Source organism: Heterodontus francisci, chromosome 2 (assembly GCF_036365525.1).
Source record: "Heterodontus francisci isolate sHetFra1 chromosome 2, sHetFra1.hap1, whole genome shotgun sequence".
Lineage (NCBI taxonomy): Eukaryota > Metazoa > Chordata > Chondrichthyes > Heterodontiformes > Heterodontidae > Heterodontus > Heterodontus francisci.
In genome coordinates this window covers 172051732-172075508 of record NC_090372.1, presented here as the reverse complement: position 1 = coordinate 172075508, position 23777 = coordinate 172051732, and the positions used below count along the sequence as shown (strand labels likewise).

General features: G+C 42.3%; 1 protein-coding gene across 3 annotated transcripts in view; it reads left to right on the top strand.

Annotated features, from left to right (window-relative positions):
- The window catches only part of LOC137348453 (rho GTPase-activating protein 21-like), a 298000-nt gene that overhangs the window by 193075 nt on the left and 81148 nt on the right, over positions 1-23777 (top strand). For all 3 annotated transcript variants that reach the window (XM_068013769.1, XM_068013763.1, XM_068013773.1), the window contains one exon: positions 11451-13560. In XM_068013769.1, the coding sequence (XP_067869870.1) occupies positions 11451-13560 (2110 nt within the window). The remainder of the gene's footprint in view (positions 1-11450; positions 13561-23777) is intronic.

Below are 23777 nucleotides of genomic sequence, written 5' to 3'. Positions count from 1 at the left end.
TATCTATATGGACTTCAGTAAAGCCTTTGACAAGGTCCCTCATGGCAGACTGGTACAAAAGGTGAAGTCACACGGGATCAGAGGTGAGCTGGCAAGATGGATACAGAACTGGCTCGGTCATAGAAGACAGAGGGTAGCTTTTCTGAATGGAGGGATGTGACTTGTGGTGTTCCGCAGGGATCAGTGCTGGGACCTTTGCTCTTTGTAGTATATATAAATGATTTGGAGGAAAATGTAGCTGGTCTGATTAGTAAGTTTGCGGACGACGCAAAGGTTGGTGGAGTTGCGGATAGTGATGAGGATTGTCAGAGGATACAGCAGGATATAGATCGGTTGGAGACTTGGGCGGAGAAATGGCAGATGGAGTGTAATCCGGACAAATGTGAGGTAATGCATTTTGGAAGGTCTAATGCAGGTGGGTAGTATACAGTAAATGGCAGAACCCTTAGGAGTATTGACAGGCAGAGAGATCTGGGCGTACAGGTCCACAGGTCACGGAAAGTGGCAACGCAGGTGGATAAGGTAGTCAAGAAGGCATACGGCATGCTTGCCTTCATCGGTCGGGGCATAGAGTATAAAAATTGGCAAGTCATGCTGCAGCTGTACAGAACTTTAGTTAGGCCACACTTAGAATATTGCGTGCAATTCTGGTCGCCACACTACCAGAAGGACGTGGAGGCTTTGGAGAGGGTACAGAAGAGGTTCGCCAGGATGTTGCCTGGTCTGGAGGGCATTAGCTATGAGGAGAGGTTGGATAAACCTGGATTGTTTTCACTGGAACGACGGAGGTGGAGGGGTGACATGATAGAGGTTTACCACGTTATGAGCGTCATGGACAGAGTCAGTTACTAGGGGACATAGGTTTAAGGTGAGAGGGGCAAAGTTTAGAGGGGATGTGCGAGGCAAGTTCTTTACACAGAGGGTGGTGAGTGCCTGGAACTTGTTGCCGGGGGAGGTGGTGGAAGCAGGTACGATAGCGACGTTTAAGAGGCATCTTGACAAATACATGAATAGGATGGGAATAGAGGGATACGGTCCCCGGAAGTGCAGAAGGTTTTAATTTAGGCAGGCATCAAGATCGAGGCAGGCATCAAGATCGGCGCAGGCTTGGAGGGCCGAATGGCCTGTTCCTGTGCTGTACTGTTCTTTGACTCCCCATTTGCCTATTTGAAACCTAGTTGCCACAGTTTTGGCCGTTCGCTTAATCTATTAATATCTCACCGCAATTCTATCCTTCCATTGACGCTACTTACAATGCCACCTATCGTTGTGTCATGGGCAAATTTGGATATATGGCATTCTATCCCATCATCTTAAGTGGTTTAGAAATGTGATGAATAGTTGAAGCTCCAACACAGATCTTTGTGGGACAACTCTAGTCACATCTGCCAATTAGAGTGCCTTCCCATTATCCCTACTCTGTCTCCTGCCGCACGGACGATATTCTGACCAGGTCAATAATTTGTCTTCAATTCCATGAGCTTCAACTTTAGCTAACAGTATCTTATGAGGGACTTATGCCTTCTGCAAGTCCATATCAATGACATCCATAGATACTTCCCTGACTCCTCCTTTAGTAACCTCTTCGTCAGGCATGACCTACCCTTAACAAATCTATGCTGGCGCTCTCTGTTCAGCTGAACATTTTCAAGGTATTTAGTCACCCTATCCTTAACTATAGACTCTTGTAATTTCCCAACAGCAGGCGTTAGGCTGACTGGTCTATAATTCCTTGGTTTCCTCTGTCGCTTTTCTTCCATGGTGGAGTAAGATGTGCAATTTTCCATTCTAAAGCCACGGTTCCCGAATCAAGAGAATTTAGCATTCTTCTCACCTGCTTCCTTTGAAAGCCTGGGATATAAACCATCTTGTCCTTGAGTTTTGTCACTCTTTAGTGCCATTTCTGTTTTGCTTAGTTAATTTTGGTGGGTCCTTGTCCCTGATTCAATATTGGTATCCTTGGGATGGCAGATATGCTGACGCAAAGTATTTTTCAACATGTCTGCCATTTCCTTGTTTTGATAAGCAACTCGCCAAGTTTCCTTTGACAGCAGCTTTCAAACTCGTGACTTCGACCACCTAGAAGGACAAGGGCAGCAGGTGCTTGGGAACACCACCACCTGCAAGTTCCCCTCCAAGCCACACACCATCCTGACTTGGAACTATATGGCAATTCGTTCACTGTCACTGGATCAAAAATCTGGAACTCCCTTCCTAACAGCACTGTGGGTGTACCTATACCATCTGGGCTGCAAGCAGTTCAAGAAGATGGCTCACCACCACCTTCTCAAGGGCAATTAGGGATGGGTAACAAATGCTGGTCTTGGCCAGTGACGCTCACATCCCATGAACGAGTTTTATTTTTAAAAAATCACAGTTATCAGTTTTCAAAGGATCCACATTGCCTCTGACTGCCCTTTTTTCCCTAGCATAATTGCAAAAATATTTTTGTGTTGATTTTAACATCCCATACAAGTTTCGTTTCATACTCTCTTTTCGTAACTGCTATAATTTGTTTTGTCACCTTTTGCTGCTCTTTGTATCTTTCGCATTTGTCAGGATCTGTGCCTTTTTTATGCACTTTTGTATGCTTTTTTGTTTAGTTTTATGTTGTCTCTTATTTCTTTAGTCATCCATGTTTTTTTCCTTTAGTGAGTAGAGCTCTTGCCCTTTGGGCAGTTTGTTGCTCTTATTAACCCAATCCTGCAGTTCTGTTTCACATCAAATTCTTTTTTGAGCACCTCCCACTGATCTTCCCCAAATGTGAACTGTGGCATATTATATTTTGAATGCTATAATTTTTTGTTTCTGTTGCTTTATTTGGTAGATTAGTAGACAAACATTTAGGAACTTACGGAACAGCATCCTTAGACCTTTGAGACTCGACCCCCGCCCCCCCCCCCCCCCCTCCACCCAAAATAAGGTTCAGCTAATTTATCTGTTGAAACCTTGGAAATAATGGACTCCATGAAATCTTTGTCATTCCCTTTTTTTTTGGGTTCTGAGATGATATCCTTTTTAGTTCAGTTGCCCTTCTGTTCCCTCTCCAAAGCAAGGGTGAAAAGACTTTAGTGTATTGTAGTGTACTCCAGCCCGCCCTGCTCTTTATAAGTTTACGACTAGGACTTGTATTCATTTGCCTGTAGACCTTAAGATCTTGTTTGGCTTTTTTTGAAACTGTTATCTCATTTTGTGCTGATGAATTCACTGTATTATTCATCGTTGTTGCCAGATCATCTTTTGTGGTGTGTCCAATAATCTATAACTCATTTTATAATACTTCCTCGCTCTTGTTTGGCCAGATCGAATAGTTTGTTGCTCTTGTTCACCCAATCCTCGTCTGTCTAGATCCACTCTGCGTTTAGTTCATTTTTTCCTCTGTTACTTGCAGTAACCTTCCCACGTTGTTTTGTAATACCTTTTGGTTGTTTCCCTTCCCAGTTTCAAATTCTTTCTGCACAACATTAACAATAATGCCTTAAGCACTTACCCTTGAGACATCCCACTAATCCCTGCTTTCCATTCTAATGCAGTTTGATGTATAATTATTTTTTGATTTCTCTGAGCTACTTTCTAATCCAACCAACTGTGTTCTCACCCTCCCTCCCCCACACCCGCCCATTCCCTGCCTTCACAGCTTGTAGTCCAGTTTTCTGTTTAGTTTTAGTTTGAGATACAGCACTGAAACAGGCCCTTCGGCCCACTGAGTCTGTGCCGACCATCAACCACCCATTTATACTAATCCTACACTAATCCCACACCTGTCCCTATATTCCCCTACCACCTACCTATACTAGTGGCAATTTATAATGGCCAATTTACCTACCAACCTGCAAGTCTTTGGCTTGTGGGAGGAAACCGGAGCACCCGGAGAAATCCCACGCAGACACAGGGAGAACTTGCAAACTCCACACAGGCAGTACCCAGAATTGAACCCGGGGCGCTGGAGCTGTGAGGCTGCGGTGCTAACCACTGCCCCACTGTGCCGCCCCGGTGTGACTGTGTGACACTATCAAATTCTTTGCTAAAATCTAAATGTTTGATGTCCCGTTATTGACTGAGTCTGTTATCCAGAGAGATTTTTCAGATAAACCTTCTCTCTCATAAGCCCTGTTGATCTCCTATTAGTCCACATTTCTCTAGGTGCTTCGTTATATTCCCTGCTGGATGCTCCCTGTGCTTTACCTATTACTATTGGCAGTATTATGGTTATGTCTCTCTCTATAAATTTGCATTGCATTTGCCTTTCTGCAAATCTTAGCAAATAGGTCTGTTTCTGTTTAATCTCTAAAAATACTTGTGAGGATGTAACTGATTTCATTAGCCACTTCTTGATGGAGGTTTTTGAGAAGTAATGCGCTTTCTGTTGTAACATTCCTGTGTACCTGGAAGTAACACAAAATAAAGCATTCAAAGAATGTAATCAACCAGAAGAACAACATTTATAGGACTGTCATTTAAGCTTCAGAATGAAATTACACTGTTAATCTTCTCCAAGATAACTTTTTAAATATGATACTAAGTTTGTGGATATCTTTTATTATATTCTTGCGAGCTACAGCAGCCATATTAATCCTTAAGGCAGTGTATTTTTGTGATGCCATTTGCACAAAAGGATGATCAATTTTGCTATAATTGCTGCAATATTATTGATTTAATTAACTGGGAAAATATCTTAGTAATGTATTCAGATTAATCATCAACTGCCTTCTCCTTCAGACACAATTCAGTTCTTTTGTCAAAACCCCGTCACTCAGAACTTCTATGAATCCTCTTATTCTGTCTCAATAATCAGGTTGCCAGCTATTCTCCTGAGAAATCTGACTTTCTGGCTCAGTCTTTTTCCCCTAACTCTAATCTCAGTGATCGTAAAGAAATGTTTTCTATTTCTCAAATCTATTTGCCTAGGTCTGTAGCATCCTCCAGTACTCTCACCTGTTATTCTTTAGATATCTGCCTCTGACTTTATCTCAGACTTCTGCTATCTCTTCAGTCTCTCTTAGGAGACCGTTCCTCCTCGTTGGAAATTTGTTCATGTTCATTCTATTTCTAAGAAAGATGATTCTGCTAATCCTTCAAATTATTGAACTATTGTCTTTGTATCAACTCTTCGAAGGTTATGAAAGCTGCTGTCAACTCTTGTTCATAATCCACTATTTCAGTATGATTTTTGGTATAGCATAGCACTCTTGTTGAAAGTGCTACTTTTATCTGTCTCTCTAATTAGAGAATTGTGCTCGATTGGGGAAAGATTGGAATTGATGTAGCCCAGCGATCAGCTCTGGGTCCACTTTATTTTTGAAATACATCGATGATTAACCTATGGCTTAGGTAGCACAATATTAAAATTTGCAGCAGCATAAAAGTAGGGGCTTTGGCAAACAGAGAAGAGGACTGTAAAAGATCCCAGGAGAAAATAGACAGGAAGTGGAATGGGAAGATGGTTTGCAGATCAATTTAATGTGGGGTATGTGTGAGGTAATACATTTTGGGAGGAAAATGAGGAAAGGGGGTATAAATTTTCAATAAGGGGAGGCGGTAGTGTAGTGGTATTGTCACTGGACTAGTAACCCAGAGACCCAGGGTATTGCTTTGGGGACATGGGTTCAAATCCCACCACAGCAGAAGGTGGAATTTGAATTCAATTAATAAATCTGGAATTAAAAAGCTAGTCTAATGATGGCCATGAAACCATCGTCAGTTGTTGTAAAAACCCATCTCGTTCACTAATGTCCTTTAGGGAAGGAAATCTACTGTCCTTACCTGGTCTGGCTTACATGTGACTCCAGACCCACAGCAATGTGGTTGACTCTTACATGCCCTCTGAATGGCCTAGCAAGCCACTCAGTTGTATCTAACCGCTACAAAGTCAATAGCACTGTGGGTGTACCTACCCCACATGGACTGCGGTGGTTCAAGAAGGCAGCTCACCACCACCTTCTCAAGGGCAATTAGGGATGGGCAATAAATGCTGGCCTGGCCAGCGACACCCACATCCCATGAATGAATTTTTAAAAAAAATTTTCAATGGGAAAATGCTGGAGGTTCTGAATGAACAGAAACCTAGAGGTTCAAATACAATTCCGTGACAGAACAAACACAGGTAGATAATGTCATCATAAAGACCATAGCATTTTGGGTTTTATAAATGGGGGATTAGAGCACAAGCTTAAAGAAGTAATGATAAATTTGTATATGGTGAGGCTTGAGCTATTGTACTGTGTGCAGTTTTGGGTTCATCATTGTAGAAAGGGCATTAAAGCTATAGAGAGCAATCTCTCCAATAATTTTGACAGGGTCTCAAATTATGCACCTCTAAAGAATTTATCATAATTGCCTTCCAGTAAATGTGTGTTCGTGGATAACTTAGTTTCCTCCCCAGTCATTCTGTATGATCTGCTCGTTCTTTAACTAGGGTGTCCCTGCGGCTTCAGATTGTGACTTCCTCTCTCATTGTATATCTGATTTTTTTTGCTAATTATTCTGAATCACAGAATTGTTAGTGTAGAAGGAGGCCATTTGGCCCATCGCGTCTGTACCAGCTCTCTGAAAGAGCAATTCACTTCGTGCCATTCTCTCACCAGCTCACCGTAACCCTGCACATTCTTCCTTCTCATGTAACAGTCTAATTCTCATTTGAATGCTTCAATTGAACCACCACACTCCAGGCAGTGCATTCCAAACCCTAACCGCTTGCTGTATGAAGAAGTTTTACATCGAATGTATAGCACAGAAACAAGACAAGCGGCTCAATTGGCTTAGGCGGCAGCACAAGCCTCCTCCCACCCTACTTCATCAAACCCAATAGCATTTATTTATTCTCTGTGTAACTCATTAAAAGAGTGGTTTAGTTTTTTTCTCTCTCTAACCCGAATGTGCCACTTAACAGAGCCACAGAGCAGGGATTTGGGCCTTTCACCTTCCTGCTGCAGCCTTTTCGACATTTAGCTGCCATCATCTCGCTGCTTCTCGTTCTTTAATTTGCTTCAGTTTGTACGCCTGCAGCCTCTTCCTCTCTCAGTGCAGTGGTTAAATCACTGCACCTTGATCTTTTCCAAGCCTTTCAATAGGCAATGAAAATTGTCTTTCAAAAACATAATTACTTACTCCTTTCAATTCGAGAGCTAATGCCTCTTAACTATCTCCATTTTAAATCTTCGCCTCTTGGCAATCTTGTCCTCACTATCCTGATTTTATGCGGAACTCCCACATTTCCTCCATTGTCCAAGCTGTCTTCAAGAAGTCTAGTTTCTTTTGTGTCAAATGGTCCTTTTGCCTCCTGGAGAAATTTATCACCTTGGTAGACCCACATTCCTACTGTATCTGCATTGTGCTGAAATTGAGATTCATCACTGTCTCCTTTCTTTCCAAGGATCTTGAAACTCTGGAACTCTTGATCCACTCAGTGCTTCCTGTCCTCTACAATTTAAGTGTTTAAAAACTCAATCGCTTCTCTCTGATTTACTTCATTTTCACTCCTACTCTGTTCAACCTTGGTGAATTCCTGCACTATAGACCTCTACCCATCATCCTTGTTTCTCAATAGGAAAAGAATACTAATAAGCCTGTTACCCTAGAACTCTCAAACAGTTCATCATCTCAACAATGAAAGCTTCTGTTAACTGTATGCTCTTAATTCCTACTAAGCAAAGTTTCTGTGCACAATACAAGATAACATTGAATGAATTGTTTTTACAGTAACCAGCTCTTAAACGCACTATACAACAGTCAAAGAGCAATCTTCATTCCATAGTCTGTTTAAATCCGTTATTGGTGAAAATGTTAAAGAAATAAAAGGAATCACATGGCAGGGATCTTCTGGTTACATCATCTTTCTAATTTGGTCAGTATGGTGACAAAACAGCTGCTGTCAGCTGATGGCTTTGGATTTTTTGTGAATACTACAGTAGTTGGCGTGACTGTATAATGAAGCAGTTCATTTTGTCATTGAATAGCAGTAGCACCAGGAGCTTGGAGAGACGAGGGTGTAATCTAGGTAAAAAGGAGGCAATGAAATCTATGGAATGATTCAGTTAGTCACAAGAAAATAGTGTATTGAAGAAATTTGCCATAAATGGGATATGTTTTCTGGACTGAAGACTTTCAGCTATAACAGGTGAAGTATTGTTTTAATAAAGCTCAATATTGTAGTACTGTGCATGAGACACTGCCCTTTCCTTCATTGGTATCTTGCAGAGAAGTCAGAGTAGATGTATTTATAGCTTGCCGTATCCAGCATCAATATGATAGAATAATTTTGTCGCTGTATGAGTTAACCAGCTTGTACTATGGTTCCTTTCATTTTGGTCAGCTAATTTGCAGAGATCCTCAAAACAGGGGTAAGATTTTCATAGGGATATATATTTATTCTAATTTAGTAAAATAATTTTTTTGTATATTGAGAGCAAATCTTTAAAATGTGTATATATTGAAATAATGGTTTACTTGAAGCCAGGAAGAGAGCGGGTGGGAAGATTCAGATAGGAAACACAAAGTTGGGAGGACGTCGTTTTTAAATTTTTTTTCAATTTTTCCCGCTTAATAGCCAGCCGGATTAAGATGTTGGGCAAATTGGACATTGCAGGGCTGGGTGGAATATGGACAATACAGGGGTGGGGGCGGGGGTTGAGACAAATGTGACATCTTGAGAGTTGGCTGATCGCGGGGGTCTGATCACCTGGCGCTAAGCTTGTTGGACCTAACAAAATCATTCTTGCTCCTCCTGACCTACAAGCAGTGCAACAGAGGCACTTGCCTCATGGATCTGACCCTTCTTGGCTCCTTTTCCCTGCCACGATTCCCAAGGTGCAAGAATCCTGATCTCTATATGTTTAAAAATAAAATTACAGTTAAAATGCAGCCGCCTTTTAAAAGATTTTAGTGACTGAAATCTATCCTGAGAGAGGGTTGGGTGCCTATCCCCTGACCAGCCTCCATTAAAACTGAAAGCAGGCAGGTTGGGGTAGGATTTGAGCATTTTAAAATTTTTACCTTTTCACCTGCCCCCAATCCACCCGTCTTTGAGCATTAAAATTCCCCCAGTAACTTTAGAAACTTCTCGTACATAATAACTTTCCTTCTTTCAAGATCACCATTGAGCATTGTCTGTTTACTTCATTTTATTTATTACTGTAGAATGTCTTAGCAGTTATATGATTTGAGTATGAACAAAGTTGTATTTGACAGCCTCACCCTGTTTCAAAGTTCCCTTGGATCTGTAGCCATGGCTACATATAGGGCTTTTTTGTTGTTGACAAGCTTACATGATGGGTGGGACAGGCTTGGTGATGACTGTGCATGTTGGGATTTGAACAGGAAATTTTGTAATATGAACCTACACCTGAAGTGAATTAAGAAACTAGTTTATTTTGTTTTCACAGCTGGGCAGAGTGGTTTTATAAGTGCATTTCATATGTAAACTGAATTTGGATGAACATGGAACAAAGTGGTAGTGCTGTAGTGAATTTGAATTATCAAACAAATCATTTGTTAACCCTTTACTTTAAATTTAATATTTGATTTTAAAAATGATTGAGGTTTCCTGTGCAACAAAAAGCAGATTTGACAAATGTTCCAAATTAAGTTTAACAGTTTTTCAAAGGAGCCAAACTTTGAAACACAAGGTAGGTGAACTGTTAGTATTATTTAGAAAATTTTCACTTTAAAGTAGTACTTCATTTGCTCATGTTTTTCTCTGCTTGAGCGAGATAGTGACTTTGGTTGCACTAATAAAGCAAGTTTTGCTTAGTTTAGAGTGTAAAGGGATAAAAGGAATTTGAATATTTTGTGAAATTCCTGATTTTCACCAAAACTTTGTTAATATGGAGAAAGGCTACATTGACATTAGTTTATTTTCTTACTGCAATCCTGGATTAAATAAACATTTTAAAATGTCTCTTCTAAGTATTTTTGTAAATTAGCTTACAAGCAGAAAATCAGGTTTTAGCCATATAGAATCTATTCTGCAGCCTTCAGGAATCACTTTTTGAATTGTGATAGAGAATTTTGAACTAAATGAGTTTTGACTTGTACTCTGGTCCCAAGTTCGGAACCTAACTTCCACTGGAATGTGTTTAGTTCTTTAGTCTGCTGAATTAAATGCTTTGGTAGTTTAATAGTTCACTAGGGGAGGGAAGGGAAACAGAAAAATAACTTGATACCCCCTCCACAAGCACACCACCTGTTAGCCAATTGCAGAGACTGTAACTCTGGAGAAATAATTTTCTTAGTTGAAAAAGAAAGTAAGGTGACGGGATTTGGGAAAGTCTTAATAGAAAATGGAAGGCCGACAATGTAAAAATAAGCTAATTCAAATAAAGCTATAAACCTCAAGGCAAATAAGATTAGAAAAGTGCCTTTCATTTTCCAGCAAAATAATATCTGTTGATATTGGTCCAAACAAAAAAACTAATGTTGGGTTGTTTAATTTCGATTAAACAAAATGCTCCAAGAATGAGATTAAAAGTTAATATGGTAAAAATAGGCACATGTTATCTAATAATGAATTTAATGATTCCTATGCTAGTGAAACAATGGACATACCATTTGTGGGATTTGAGTGGCCAGGATAAATTATATGGATGCATATCTTAGAGTTTTACCTGATTAACTTCAGGAATCAGGAAAAAAAATTATACTTTGATATTTACAGCGAGGCAGGAAGGGTGCAGGTGAGGCCGTAAACGGCGAAGAACCCAGGGATGCAGTCTACCTCAACAATCCTTTAGCTCCCACCTGGCAGCTAGACAAATGGGCAGTCTGGCTGTCTCGTGGGAAGGCACAGGATTAGCAGGGAACTCCAGCCAGGGACCACTGGGGCTGTTTCTTGGCAATCAGGAGGTCAAAGAAGACAGTGATCAGGAAGGCTGGGGAGGTCCCCATTTGGTGCTGTGCTTGGGGTTTGCAGGGAAGACTGAAGGCCTACCTTGAGGGATCTGAGGGGAGCACTACTCTTCCTGGCTCACTAAGAGTGCTGAAAGCAGTGCTAACCTTTGGAACCAGCAGCTCCCACCTCCCTCTTACTGTCAAGTTTCCCACCCCTGAGAAACATGTGCAGCAATAGTAAATTTCAAATCAGGCTCCCGATTGCACTGTGGGAGCCTGATTTAAACGTGTTAATTAGGTGTCATGGACTATGAGGTTAGGATCACCTTATTTCACTTTTTAACCCCTTTTTGCCCATCATGGAGTGAGGGAGGGGGTGGGTCAATATCGAGGCCTTAATATCTCAGGAAAGTGAGCATCTCTGTTGGAGTTCACAATGGGGGGACTAGAATGATGACCTTTTTCATGGCTTCATGTTCTTGAATTTATATAGCGGAAAGCCAAGACAGTTTGGTAGCTATTTGCCATATAATTTGTGGATTTCATGATATAATGTCTTCCAGCTGTTTGTTTCAATAAATTATTGCACATGTATTTTCATAATGAAGTCTATCTCTTTTTTTAAGGCATATTCCCAAGATGCCTACTTAAAAGGCAATGATCCATATACTGGCAATGCCCATAATATCCCTGAACCACCACCCGTTTGTTACCCGCGACTGACTAGCACCTCTTCAGCCGCGGCTCAGCCCATGGAGGTTTCACCACTAGAACCTTGTCGAGGGAGGCAGCAAATTAGTAGACCAGTACGGACAGTTGCCACATCTGACCGAGGGTATCGGGCTGAAGTGCAAGTTCCACCTTCAGTAGATATTGCAAAAACTAATACTGCTGTGTGTGTTTGCAATGAAACAGTAAGGACTGTTATTGTGCCTTCAGAGAGGGTTGCTGATTTTGCACCTGGTAGAATTAATCATTCAAGTCCAGCTCACAGAACAGAAGAAATACGGTGTGGCTTGACGGACCACACCATTGGGAAACCTAAAGCGAGGACCACTTCTTCTTTGGCTCTTTTGACCAGTACTACAGTTCAGCAAGTTACAAGTGGTAGGATAAAAGATACTACAACAAATACCTCTACCACTAATACTGGTAAACAGACAATCTATGGATCATATTTAGATGCTACTTCCAGCAAATCTACACCTCGAACCACAGACTCTTCAGTAATCACAAATCATCATACACCTTCAACAGCTGTTACTTTACATCAGAATATAGACTGGCGCAATTACAAAACTTACAAAGAGTATACTGAAAATAGACGTTTGCACATGTATGGTAGTAGGACAATACAGGAAAGATTAGATAGTTTAAGAGCAGCAGTTCAAAACTCAACAGATTATCAGCAAGCAGCTCCAATCCGCATTGCAACTCCAGCACGACGCCGGAGCACTTCACATGATCGATCTTGCCAAGCTACACCAATGAGATACCGTAGTGTGTCTCAGGAAAGATTAGGAGAATCTGTTTTAATGAAAAATTGGCCACGGAGTGCTTCACAGGATGCATTGATATCACCAGTAATTGGACCACAAAATCATAGGACACAATCATGTGATTATCTCGGAAAGCAGGCAGAAACATTGGGCAGTCTCGCTGTGGATATTGGAACTTTGAATTCACATGATCCAGCTGGTGATGGGGTACAGCGAATTTTCAACCAAACTGCTGGAATTAATGAACAAGATAACAGACTTAGTTTTCGTGAAGGATTCCGGCAACCTGTCAGACAAGTTGGGCATCCAGGATCTCTCATATCTACCACTGGTACGACACAGTCCCAGAACAATAGTCTTTCACCAAATGTTCCCAGCACTGACGGTATAAAGATAAGATCAAGCATTCGAAGTAGTGCACGTTCTAGTCCACCCCTGCCTATTTGGAAGGCTGCCACTGATGCAAAGCCTATTCAGCATTCAAGGGATCACCAGTCTACCTATACAGGACAGCAACCTCTAGCTCCTTCTCAAGAAAAGTTTTATTTACCAATGTCCTTTCAAAGTACCCTGCCAAGTTCCTTGTCAGCCACCTCTGTTTCCTATGCAACACCACCAGTTCTTTCTGCTATCCAAAGTATTGGTATTGATGCATTAAAAGACCAAAGAATGGTAAATCACAGCAATCTGTGTGGCCAGCACTTGGAGCCAAGGACAAGAGCTGAAAGTGTGCCTGAACATCCAACAGAAGTAGTTGTTGGTGTAAGATCAGCTTCATGTTCTGCACCAACATCTGTACAGCCTTTCATGCAGACAAGTAGAATAGTAAAGGCCCCTACTACCTCTAGTGTTACTAATGCATCAGTTAGACAAAAGAGTAAGGAATCTGAAAAACTGAAATCTGAAAGTCGACTAGAAGAAGAAAAAGTTAAATTAAGTGTGGAGAATTGTCTAGAACAAAATGATCTCACCTCTGGGCATAAAGAGCAGGAACCTTCAGACATAAAAGAGACTGTGATTTTGCGGGGAAAAATTGCTGCAAGTAAATTAACACCACAACCACTAAGGCATCAGTCATACATTTTGGCTGTAAATTCACCAGATACAGTAACGGACCCTACCTGCTGGCTACCTAATGATGCACGTCGCGAGGTAAATATTAAACGACTGGGTGATCAGAGGCAGGCATCAAGTTCAAGCCCACAAGATGACTCATTGGCATCTATCCCTTTCATAGGTAAGAACAGAAACAGATTTTCTTGAATAAATTAAAATGACAGGTTTGTTCTGCCATTATATCATAGAAGCATTTAAGGAGGAAAATGACACATACAAAAAAGCTTACTTAATTGTTTCATAGTGACAATTTTACTACCTGTGGAAATAATTTTCATCAGAAGTCATTTTACCCCCACAAATAGTGAAGATGGATTTTAGCAAAGCTAATTCAAATACAGATCTGCATTTTTATTGTATTGGTTTCTGAATATTCTTTTCGTCATGCCTTTAGTTTGTTGCAAGTGTTGTGGATGCTTTTGGGAAGGAATAGCTTGCGTGTTAAACACAAATTCAGTTCGAAACAAGAATGTGGAAGTGAGAAAAAATCTGTAGTAAAATGTATTTTTAAATACATTTAGATTTGCAAGTGTTTTAGGATTTACTAACCAGCTCCCTGAGCAGAGCATAGATGTATGTTAGAGATCTGAATTTTACAGGGCACATTTGCTTTCTGGTAGATGCCTCTTGTAGTTCTCCAGTCTTGTCAGGTCTAAATTGACTTGTTTCTAAGCAAGTTGCCAAAAAAGATGTATCATCTGATGCAAAGTACAATACAATTATTAGATTTAAAAGCATAACTGGTTTGTTATTGAAGACTAAACGGATATCTTAACACATTAATCTAGTTACAGCTTGTCCAAATGTAGCAGGACTGTCCAGTGTGCCCTGCTGTTTCTTCACACATCTGTATAGCCTTTACTGAGTTAATGCAATAAAACATTGGAACTCATCTGACAAGAACTTGAACCCAAAATGGCATTTCTATTGCCATTTTTCTGTTAATGCATGTTTCTGGTGTTTCTTGTAAATGGTTTATTCTCTATGTAATAGTTAGCTTGGGAGTCCTTCAAAAAGTGAATTACAGCAAAGTATGTTACACAGAGGTACAATAACAACCACGAACTGCACCTACATAGTACCCTTAATGTAGCATAACATCCACTGACAGATCACAAAAGGGCAGGAGAAACGGACACCAACCAAAGGTTAGAGGAGGTGGCCAAAGGTTGGCTTGAAGAGGTGGGTTTGAGAAGATGTAGCAATGCAGAAGGATTTGGGAAAATAATTTGAGAGAGGGCCTGTGATGAAGGCTTTGCAGTCAATGGAAGAGCAAAGGGAGGTAAGTGCACAATAGGCCAAATTTTTTATTTGTGACCATATTGTATGGAAAAAAAATTCTAACCTCTGCTTTGTGGTTCTAGTACTAATTCTGATATGCACTTTTCCCCAACCCTCCCCTTTATTAATTCATCAATCAGTGAAAATAGTTTTTCTCTTATGCCCACAAACCTTTTCATAATATTGAAAACCTCTCAAAATGAAGCATTTGTGTCTGTTTTTAATTTGGTACAATCTCATTCTTTATAATTCAAAGTTGTTTTTGGTCTCAAATTGCATTATCTAGTAGTTTCAATTAAGCAAAGTAAATAAAGAAATAGAGCTGAATTATCAGATCATTTGAAATAAGCAACATTGAATTGCGAATAGGTAATAATAGCTCTTTTTATTTCTGTCAGGGCACTTTAGTTTAATAACTAGCAGCATTCCTTGAAATTGTCCCATCTTAACTCGATACAGTGCATTGATTGCTATCCAGCTGTTTAGCTTGTCGGAAGAACCAAGCCAGATCATTCAAATAGTGGGACAGTATTTGTTGTCAAAATCACAATAAGGTTAATGGCACTCACTGGTGTTTGTTTTTTAAAAAAAAAACACGAATATCCAAAAGTTGCTGTCTGAGGTGTGCCATTCCAGCATTAGCTTCAGAAAAATGTCATCTTGCTGCCTGCCGCACCATTGAAATACAGTGAACGACATGAAGTTGCTGTATTTGTGCTGTAGATACGAACTAAACCCGTCACAGAAAGTTAAGTATTGTCATTTCAAGCACAAGTAGCCTTTTGATGATGTACTAAGTGCTAATTATTGCTAATCAGCCTCTATGGCACTGAAAATGAGCTATTACAAGTACGGAGACTCATTCCTTAAGATATTGATGTTTAACCTTCAAAAAATGTTGAATTTGAAATTTAAAAAAAAACTTTACCTTGCTGTCACTTCTTGCTCTCAATCCAATTGTTCTTTTCCTCCTTATTTCTCTCACTGTACCTGGTTTGACATTGAATTCACCCACTCTAGTTTACATTTTCTTCTGTCCTTGCACTGTTTATTTCACAATCCTTCAGTCTCGTTCATTGAGATAGAGTTGCTTGTCCTGTTCACTCAGGTTCAAGATTCCTTGGTTCCCTTGCTGCAACATTATCAGGTGTGGGTGGAGGAGGCAGGGGAGAGGGGTTTAAGAAGACTATATGTAGTGGAGTTTGCATTCCAGGATGATCCTGGAATAGTGAGCAGTTTTGGCCGAGAATTGCACTGGTGCTTTATGTGGTCCAGCCATATCTGGTGATGAATGGTTAAACCAGTTCTCTGCCATAAATGTTCAAGTCTGTGTCCCTTGGACTTAAGGGAATAGAGATGAGAGCCATACTGGGGGAGTAAAAGGGTGAGAGAGAGTAATGTTTTTATTGGGGACAAGAGCATAGGATCTTGAGGGATCTTGACAGGGTGAATGTGGAAAGGATGTTTCCCCTTGTGGCACAATCTCAAACTAGGGGTCACTCTTTGTTTAAATATAAGGGGTTGCCCATTTAAGACAGAGGCGCAGTGGAAGCAGAGTCTTTGAATATAAAGCAGAGGTAGATAGATTCTTGATAAGCAAGAGGGTGGAAGGTTATCAGGGGTAGGTGGAAATGTGGACTAATCAGTTCAGCCATGAACTTGTTGAATAGTGGATAAAGCTCGAAGGGCCGAGTGGCCTAATCCCATTTTCCAGCACTTTAACTGTAGCCTTGCATGCCATGGCGTTTCAAGTGCTCATCTAAATACTTCTTAAATGTAGTGAGGGCTCCTGCCTCTACCACCCCTTCAGACAGTGTGTTCCAGATTCCAACCACCCGCTCCCACTACCCCAACCACCCTGGGGCGGCGCAGTGGTTAGCACTGCCGCCTCACAGCTCCAGCGACCCGGGTTCAATTCTGGGTACTGCCTGTGTGGAGTTTGCAAGTTCTCCCTGTGTCTGCGTGGGTTTCCTCCGGGTGCTCCGGTTTCCTCCCACATGCCAAAGACTTGCAGGTTGATAGGTTAATTGGCCATTATAAATTGCCCCTAGTATAGGTAGGTGGTAGGGGAATATAGGGACAGGTGGGGATATGGTAGGAATATGGGATTAGTGTAGGATTAGTATAAGTGGGTGGTTGATGGTCGGCACAGACTCGGTGGGCCGAAGGGCCTGTTTCAGTGCTGTATCTCTAAACTAATTCGTATGTTAGTATCAAACATATAGTTGAGGTATGATTTAACTAATCAGTAGCTGCGGATGTATTGTGGTAAATGGCGGGCCGAAATCTAGACATTTACAAATTTGAAAGCAAAATTCTAAGTGATTTGGGGGGGAAAGAGGTTTTTTTTTCCAATGGCGGACGCTGAAGTGAGGTTGGGAGGGGGAATGTGGATGGAGAGCAATACAAGGAACTGATCAGAAGCGGCCTTATCTGTAATTGACAGGATGGGAATAGCAAGGCTACTTGGGATTGCAAGCAATGTTTCCTCCAAGTTGCATGTGTGCGTGGTAGCACAGCAACCCAAAAGGTACTGCACAGGCCACTCTCAAATTGTCTTCCGAAGATAACGCATGTGGGAGCGGCCATGTAGAAAAAAATTAGAAGGGACATTGATGACAAGGTCAGGGAGCTAGTCTTGAATTATGAGTGGGAGATATCAAGGGAGGATGGGAAGGCAGTGAACTCAGTGGGGAGAGACAGCACAATGCATCTTGAGCAGGATTTAAAGAAACAGTGAGAACTACTTGTATTCTTCAGAAATGTGCTTGTTATGGGGAGACCAGGCCTGTGATGGGAGAGGAAGGATGTGCATAAGATGTTTGCTGCTCTGCCTAGTGGCAACACTTGGATGTCATTTGTCCAATTGGAAGAGACCTGGCAAAAATTGGAGATGTCCAATGTGAATAAGGTAGGAGAATGCAATCCTCCGGTGGGAGGATTGGCTCAAAAGTAACTGCCAAGCAACGCGTGAGGCTGGCCCGCTGTTCCCACAAGTTCACCCTGGTCAGAATGGCTGTCTCCTGGGACCTTAAAACTGGAGTCTGTCACAGCCTAACTCAGTGCCTGCTCAGGTATCTCAGCCTGAGTCATCTGAATATGCGTTTTCCTGATCAGGTTGCAATTTTATGTTGCTTTTCTAGAAATAGGAAAATAGGAATTTTATGTTGAGTTTTTTTGAGTGATTTAAAGAAAAACTGAGATGGCTGCAGTAATTGTGTAATTAAATGTGACTAAAACCAAGATTAACAGTGGTGGCGCAGTGGTTAGCACCGCAGCCTCACAGCTCCAGCGACCCGGGTTCAATTCTGGGTACTGCCTGTGTGGAGTTTGCAAGTTCTCCCTGTGTCTGCGTGGGTTTCCTCCGGGTGCTCCGGTTTCCTCCCATATGCCAAAGACTTGCAGGTTGATAGGTAAATTGGCCATTAGCAATTGCCCCTAGTATAGGTAGGTGGTAGGGAAATATAGGGATAGGTGGGGATGTGGTAGGAATATGGAATTCGTGTAGGATTAGTATAAATGGGTGGTTGATGGTTGGCACAGACTCGGTGGGCCGAAGGGCCTGTTTCAGTGCTGTATCTCTTTTTTTTTAAAAACTGAAATTTGTAAGTTTTAATCACAGCACACAGCTCTGTTTAAAAATAAAAGTAAATAATTTGAAATTTGTCTTCTGACTTTTTTTCAAATTTATAATGTATTTTAAACCTTGTATCTACATACACTTCCAGTCAACTTTTTCCTAATAAAGTGCAGTGTTAACTTTTAGTATGGATATTTCTAATTAGACATGCTGTACTGTAATTGCACACTTTGCAAAGGTATTGCTGTTGTACCAACGCTGATGGGGTGTCATTGCAGTGAGAAGTTTCCATTGTAAATAGAGTCAGAGTGTCATTTATGGCGCAGAGGAAGGCCACTCTGTCCATCAAGTCCATGCAAGCTCTCCGCGGAGCAGTCCAGTCAGTCCCACATCCCCACTTGACCCCCGTAGCCTGTCCAATTTCCTTTGGCAATCATTGTTTTCACTTCCACCACCCTCGTGGGCAGAGAGTTCTAGGTCATACCACTTGCAACATAAACTCTAGCATCACTAACTTGATTGTGTTCTTTAAAGGAGAAACAGAGGGTTGATGAGGGTCGTGAATTGATGTTCACCACTATCCTCTGCTTTCTGTCCTTTTGCCAATTTTGTATCCCATGTTGCCATTGGCCCTTTAATCCCATAGGCTTCAATTTTGCTCACAAGTTTATTATGTGGTACTTTCTCGAATGCCTTCTGAAAGTCCATAAACGCATCAGTTCACCACCCTCATCAACCCTCTTACTCCATCAAAGAACACGATCAAGTTAGTCAGGCACGATTTGCCTTTAACAGATCCATGCTGACTTTCATTTACTAGCCCATACTTTTCTAAATGCCAATTCATTTTGTCCAGGATTATTGTCTCTAAACATTTCCCCACCGTTAACATTAGGCTGACTGGCCTGCAGTTTTTTTTTTTATATTCATTCATGGGAATTGGGCGTTGCTGGCCAGGCCAGTGTTTATTGCCCATCCTTATTGCCTTTGAGAAGGTGGTGGTGAGCTGCCTTCTTGAACCGCTGCAGGGTACACCCACAGTGCTGTTAGGAAGGGAGTTCCAGGATTTTGACCCAGCGACAGTGAAGTAACGGCGATATGGTTCCAAGTCAGGATGGTGTGTGACTTGGAGGGGAACTTGCAGGTGGTGGTGGTCCCATGCATTTGCTGCCCTTGTCCTTCTGGTTGGTAGAGGTCGTGGGTTTGGAAGGTGCTGTCTAAGGAGCCTTGGTGCATTGCTGCAGTGCATCTTGTAGATGGTCCACACTGCTGTCACTATGCGTCGGTGGTGGAGGGAGTGAATGTTTGTAGATGGGGTGCCAATCAAGCGGGCTGCTTTGTCCTGGATGGTGTCGAGCTTCTTGAGTGTTGTTGGAGCTGCACCCATCCAGGCAAGTGGAGAGTATTCCATCACACTCCTAACTTGTGCCTTGTAGATGGTGGACAGGCTTTGGGGAGTCAGGAGGTGAGTTACTCGCCGCAGGATTCCGAGCCTTTGACCTGCTCTTGTAGCCATGGTATTTATATGGCTACTGCAGTTCAGTTTCTGGTCAATGGTAGCCCCTAGGATGTTGATCGTGGAGGATTCAGCGATGGTAATGCCATTGAAAGTCATGGGGAGATGGTTAGATTCTCTCTTGTTGGAGATGGTCATTGCCTGGCACTTGTGTGGCGTGAATGTTATTTGTCACTTATCAGCCCAAGCCTGGATATTGTCCAAGTCTTGCTGCATTTCTACACTGACTGCTTCAGTATCTGAGGAGTCACGAATGGTGCTGAACATTGCGCAATCATCAGCGAACATCCCCACTTCTGACCTTATGATTGAAGGAAGGTCATTGATGAAGCAGCTGAAGATGGTTGGGCTTAGGACACTACCCTGAGGAACTCCTGCAGTGATGTCCTGGAGCTCAGATGATTGGCCTCCAACAACCACAACCATCTTCCTTTGTGCTAGATATGACTCCAGCCAGCGGAGGGTTTTCCTCCTGATTCCCATTGACCTTAGTTTTGCTGGGGCTCCTTGATGCCATACTCGGTCAAATGCTGCCTTGATGTCAAGGGCAGTCACTCTCACCTCACCTCTGGAGTTCAGCTATTTTGTCCATGTTTGAACCAAGGCTGTAACGAGGTCAGGAGCTGAGTGGCCCTGGCGGAACTCAAACTGAGCTGGTTATTGCCAAGCAAGTGCTGCTTGATAGCACTGTTGATGCCACCTTCCATCACTTTACTGATGATTGGGAGTAGACTGATGGGGCGGTAATTGGCCGGGTTGGACTTGTCCTGCTCTTTGTGTACAGGACATACCAGGGCAATTTTCCACATTGCAGGGTAGATGCCAGTGCTGTAGCTGTACTACAACAGCTTGGCTAGGGGTGCGGCAAGTTCTGGAGCACAGGTCTTCAGTACTATTGCCGGAATATTGTCAGGGCCCATAGCCTTTGCAGTATCCAGTGCCTTCAGTCGTTTCTTGATATCACACGGAGTGAATCGAATTGGCTGAAGTCTGTCATCTGTGATGCTGGGGACTTTAGGAGGAGGCCGAGATGGATCATCAACTTGGCACTTCTGGCTGAAGATTGTTGTAAATGCTTCAGCCTTATCTTACGCACTGATGTGCTGAGGTCCCCCATCATTGGGGATGGGGATATTTGTGGAGCCACCTCCTCCAGTTAATTGTTTAATCGTTCACCACCAGTCACGGCTGGATGTGGCAGGACTGCAGAGCTTAGATCCGATCCATTGGTTATGGGATCGCTTAGCTCTATCGCATGCTGCTTACGCAGTTTGGCATGCAGATAGTCCTGTGTTGTAGCTTCACCAGGTTGCCACCTCATTTTGAGGTATGCCTGGTGCTGTTCCTGGCATGCCGTCCTGCACTCTTTATTGAACCAGGGTTGGTCTTCTGGCTTGATGGTAATGGTAGAGTGGGGGATATGCTGGGCCATGAGGTTACAGATTGTGGTTGAGTACAATTCTGCTGCTGATGGCCCACAGCGCCTCATGGATGCCCAGTTTTGCATTGCTAGATCTGTTCGAAATCTGTCCCATTTAGCACGATGGTAGTGCCACACAACACGATGGAGGGTATTCTCAATGTGAAGGCGGGACTTAGTCTCCACAAGGACTGTGCGGTGGTCACTCGTTTTAATAATGTCATGGACAGATACATCTGCGGCAGGCAGATTGGTGAGGACGAGGTCAAGTATGTTTTCCCCTCTTGTTGGCTCCCTCACCACCTGCCGCATACCCAGTCTAGCAGATATGGCCTATAGTTGTCAGCTTCATCCCTATCCCCCTTTTTAAACAGGAGTAACATTTGCAATCCCCCAATTCTCTGCCATCACCTTCATGTTCAAGGAGGATTGAAATATTGAGGCCAGAGCCTCCCCAATTTCCACCCTTGCTTCCCACAATAACCTAGGATGCATCCTATCTAGACTGGATGACTTTTCTACTTTTAGGACTGCCAACTTTTTTAGTACATACTCTATTTATTTTTCTCCTATCCAATAACACTGTTGCCTCCTTCCTCACTGCTACATCAGCAGAATCCTGTTCTCTAGTGAAGATGGATGCAAAGTACAAATTTAGCACCTTAGCCATGCCTCTGCCTCCACAGAAAGATCATCTTTATGGCTCCCAGTTGGCCCCACCTTTCCTTTGACTATCCTATCCAATTTATGTATTTACAGAAGACTTTTATGTTAGCCATTAATCTATTCTCATGCTCTCGTTTCATTTTCCTTATTTCCTTTTTTAATTTCCTCTGTACTTTCTAAATTCAGGTTGTTTTATACTGTTATGAACCTTCCAATGTCTTGAGCCTCTTCCTTCTATGCCATTTTAACCTCTATATCTTTAGTCATCCATGGAGTTCAAGCTTTGGATGCTCTTCCTTTCCCCCACTCGGGGAAATGTATCTACTCTTCCTAAACCATCCCTTCTTTGAAGGCATTCGGTTACTATTTTACTGACCAATTTTTGATTCCAATCCACCTGGGCTAGATCCGTTTTCAACTCACTGAAGTTGGCCCTCCCCCAATTAAGTATTTTAATGCTAATTAAAAGAACAAAGAACAAAGAAAATTACAGCACAGGAACAGGCCCTTCGGCCCTCCAAGCCTACGCCGATCCAAATCCTCTATCTAAACCTGTCGCCTATTTTCTAAGGGTCTGTATCTCTTTACTTCCTGCCCATTCATGTATCTGTCTAGATACATCTTAAAAGACGCTATCGTGCCTGCGTCTACCACCTCCGCTGGCAATGCGTTCCAGGCACCCACCACCCTCTTCGTAAAGAAATTTCCACGCATATCCCTCCTAAACTTTTCCCCTTTCACTTTGAACTCGTGTCCCCTTGTAATTGAATCCCCCACTCTGGGGGAAAAAGCTTCTTGCTATCCACCCTGTCTACACCTCTCATGATTTTGTACACCTCAATCAGGTCCCCCCTCAACCTCCGTCTTTCTAATGAAAATAATCCTAATCTACTCAACCTCTCTTCATAGCTAACGCCCTCCATACCAGGCAACTTCCTGGTGAACCTCCTCTGCACCCTCTCCAAAGCATCTACATCCTTTTGGTAATGTGGCAACCAGAACTGCACGCAGTATTCCAAATGTGGCTGAAACAAAGTCCTATACAACTGTAACATGACCTGCCAACTCTTGTACTCAATACCCCGTCCGATGAAGGAAAGCATGCCATATGCCTTCTTGACCACTCTATTGACCTGCGTTGCCACCTTCAGGGATCAATGGACCTGAACACCCAAATCTCTCTGTACATCAATTTTCCCCAGGACTTTTCCATTTACTGTATAGTTCACTCTTGAATTGGATCTTCCAAAATGCATCACCTCGCATTTGCCCTGATTGAACTCCATCTGCCATTTCTCTGCCCAACTCTCCAGTCTATCTATATTCTGCTGTATTCTCTGACAGTCCCCTTCACTATCTGCTACTCCACCAATCTTAGTGTTGTCTGCAAACTTGCTAATCAGACCACCTATACTTTCCTCCAAATCATTTATGTATATCACAAACAACAGTGGTCCCAGCACCGATCCCTGTGGAACACCACTGGTTACACTTCTCCATTTTGAGAAACTCCCTTCCACTGCTACTCTCTGTCTCCTGTTGCCCAGCCAGTTCTTTATCCATCTAGCGAGTACACCTTGGACCCCATGCGCCTTCACTTTCTCCATCAGCCTACAATGGGGAACCTTATCAAACGCCTTACTGAAGTCCATGTATATGACATCTACAGCCCTTCCCTCATCAATCAACTTTGTCACTTCCTCAAAGAATTCTATTAAGTTGGTAAGACATGACCTTCCCTGCACAAAACCATGTTGCCTATCACTGATAAGCCCATTTTCTTCCAAATGGGAATAGATCCTATCCCTCAGTATCTTCTCCAGCAGCTTCCCTACCACTGACGTCAGGCTCACCGGTCTATAATTACCTGGATTA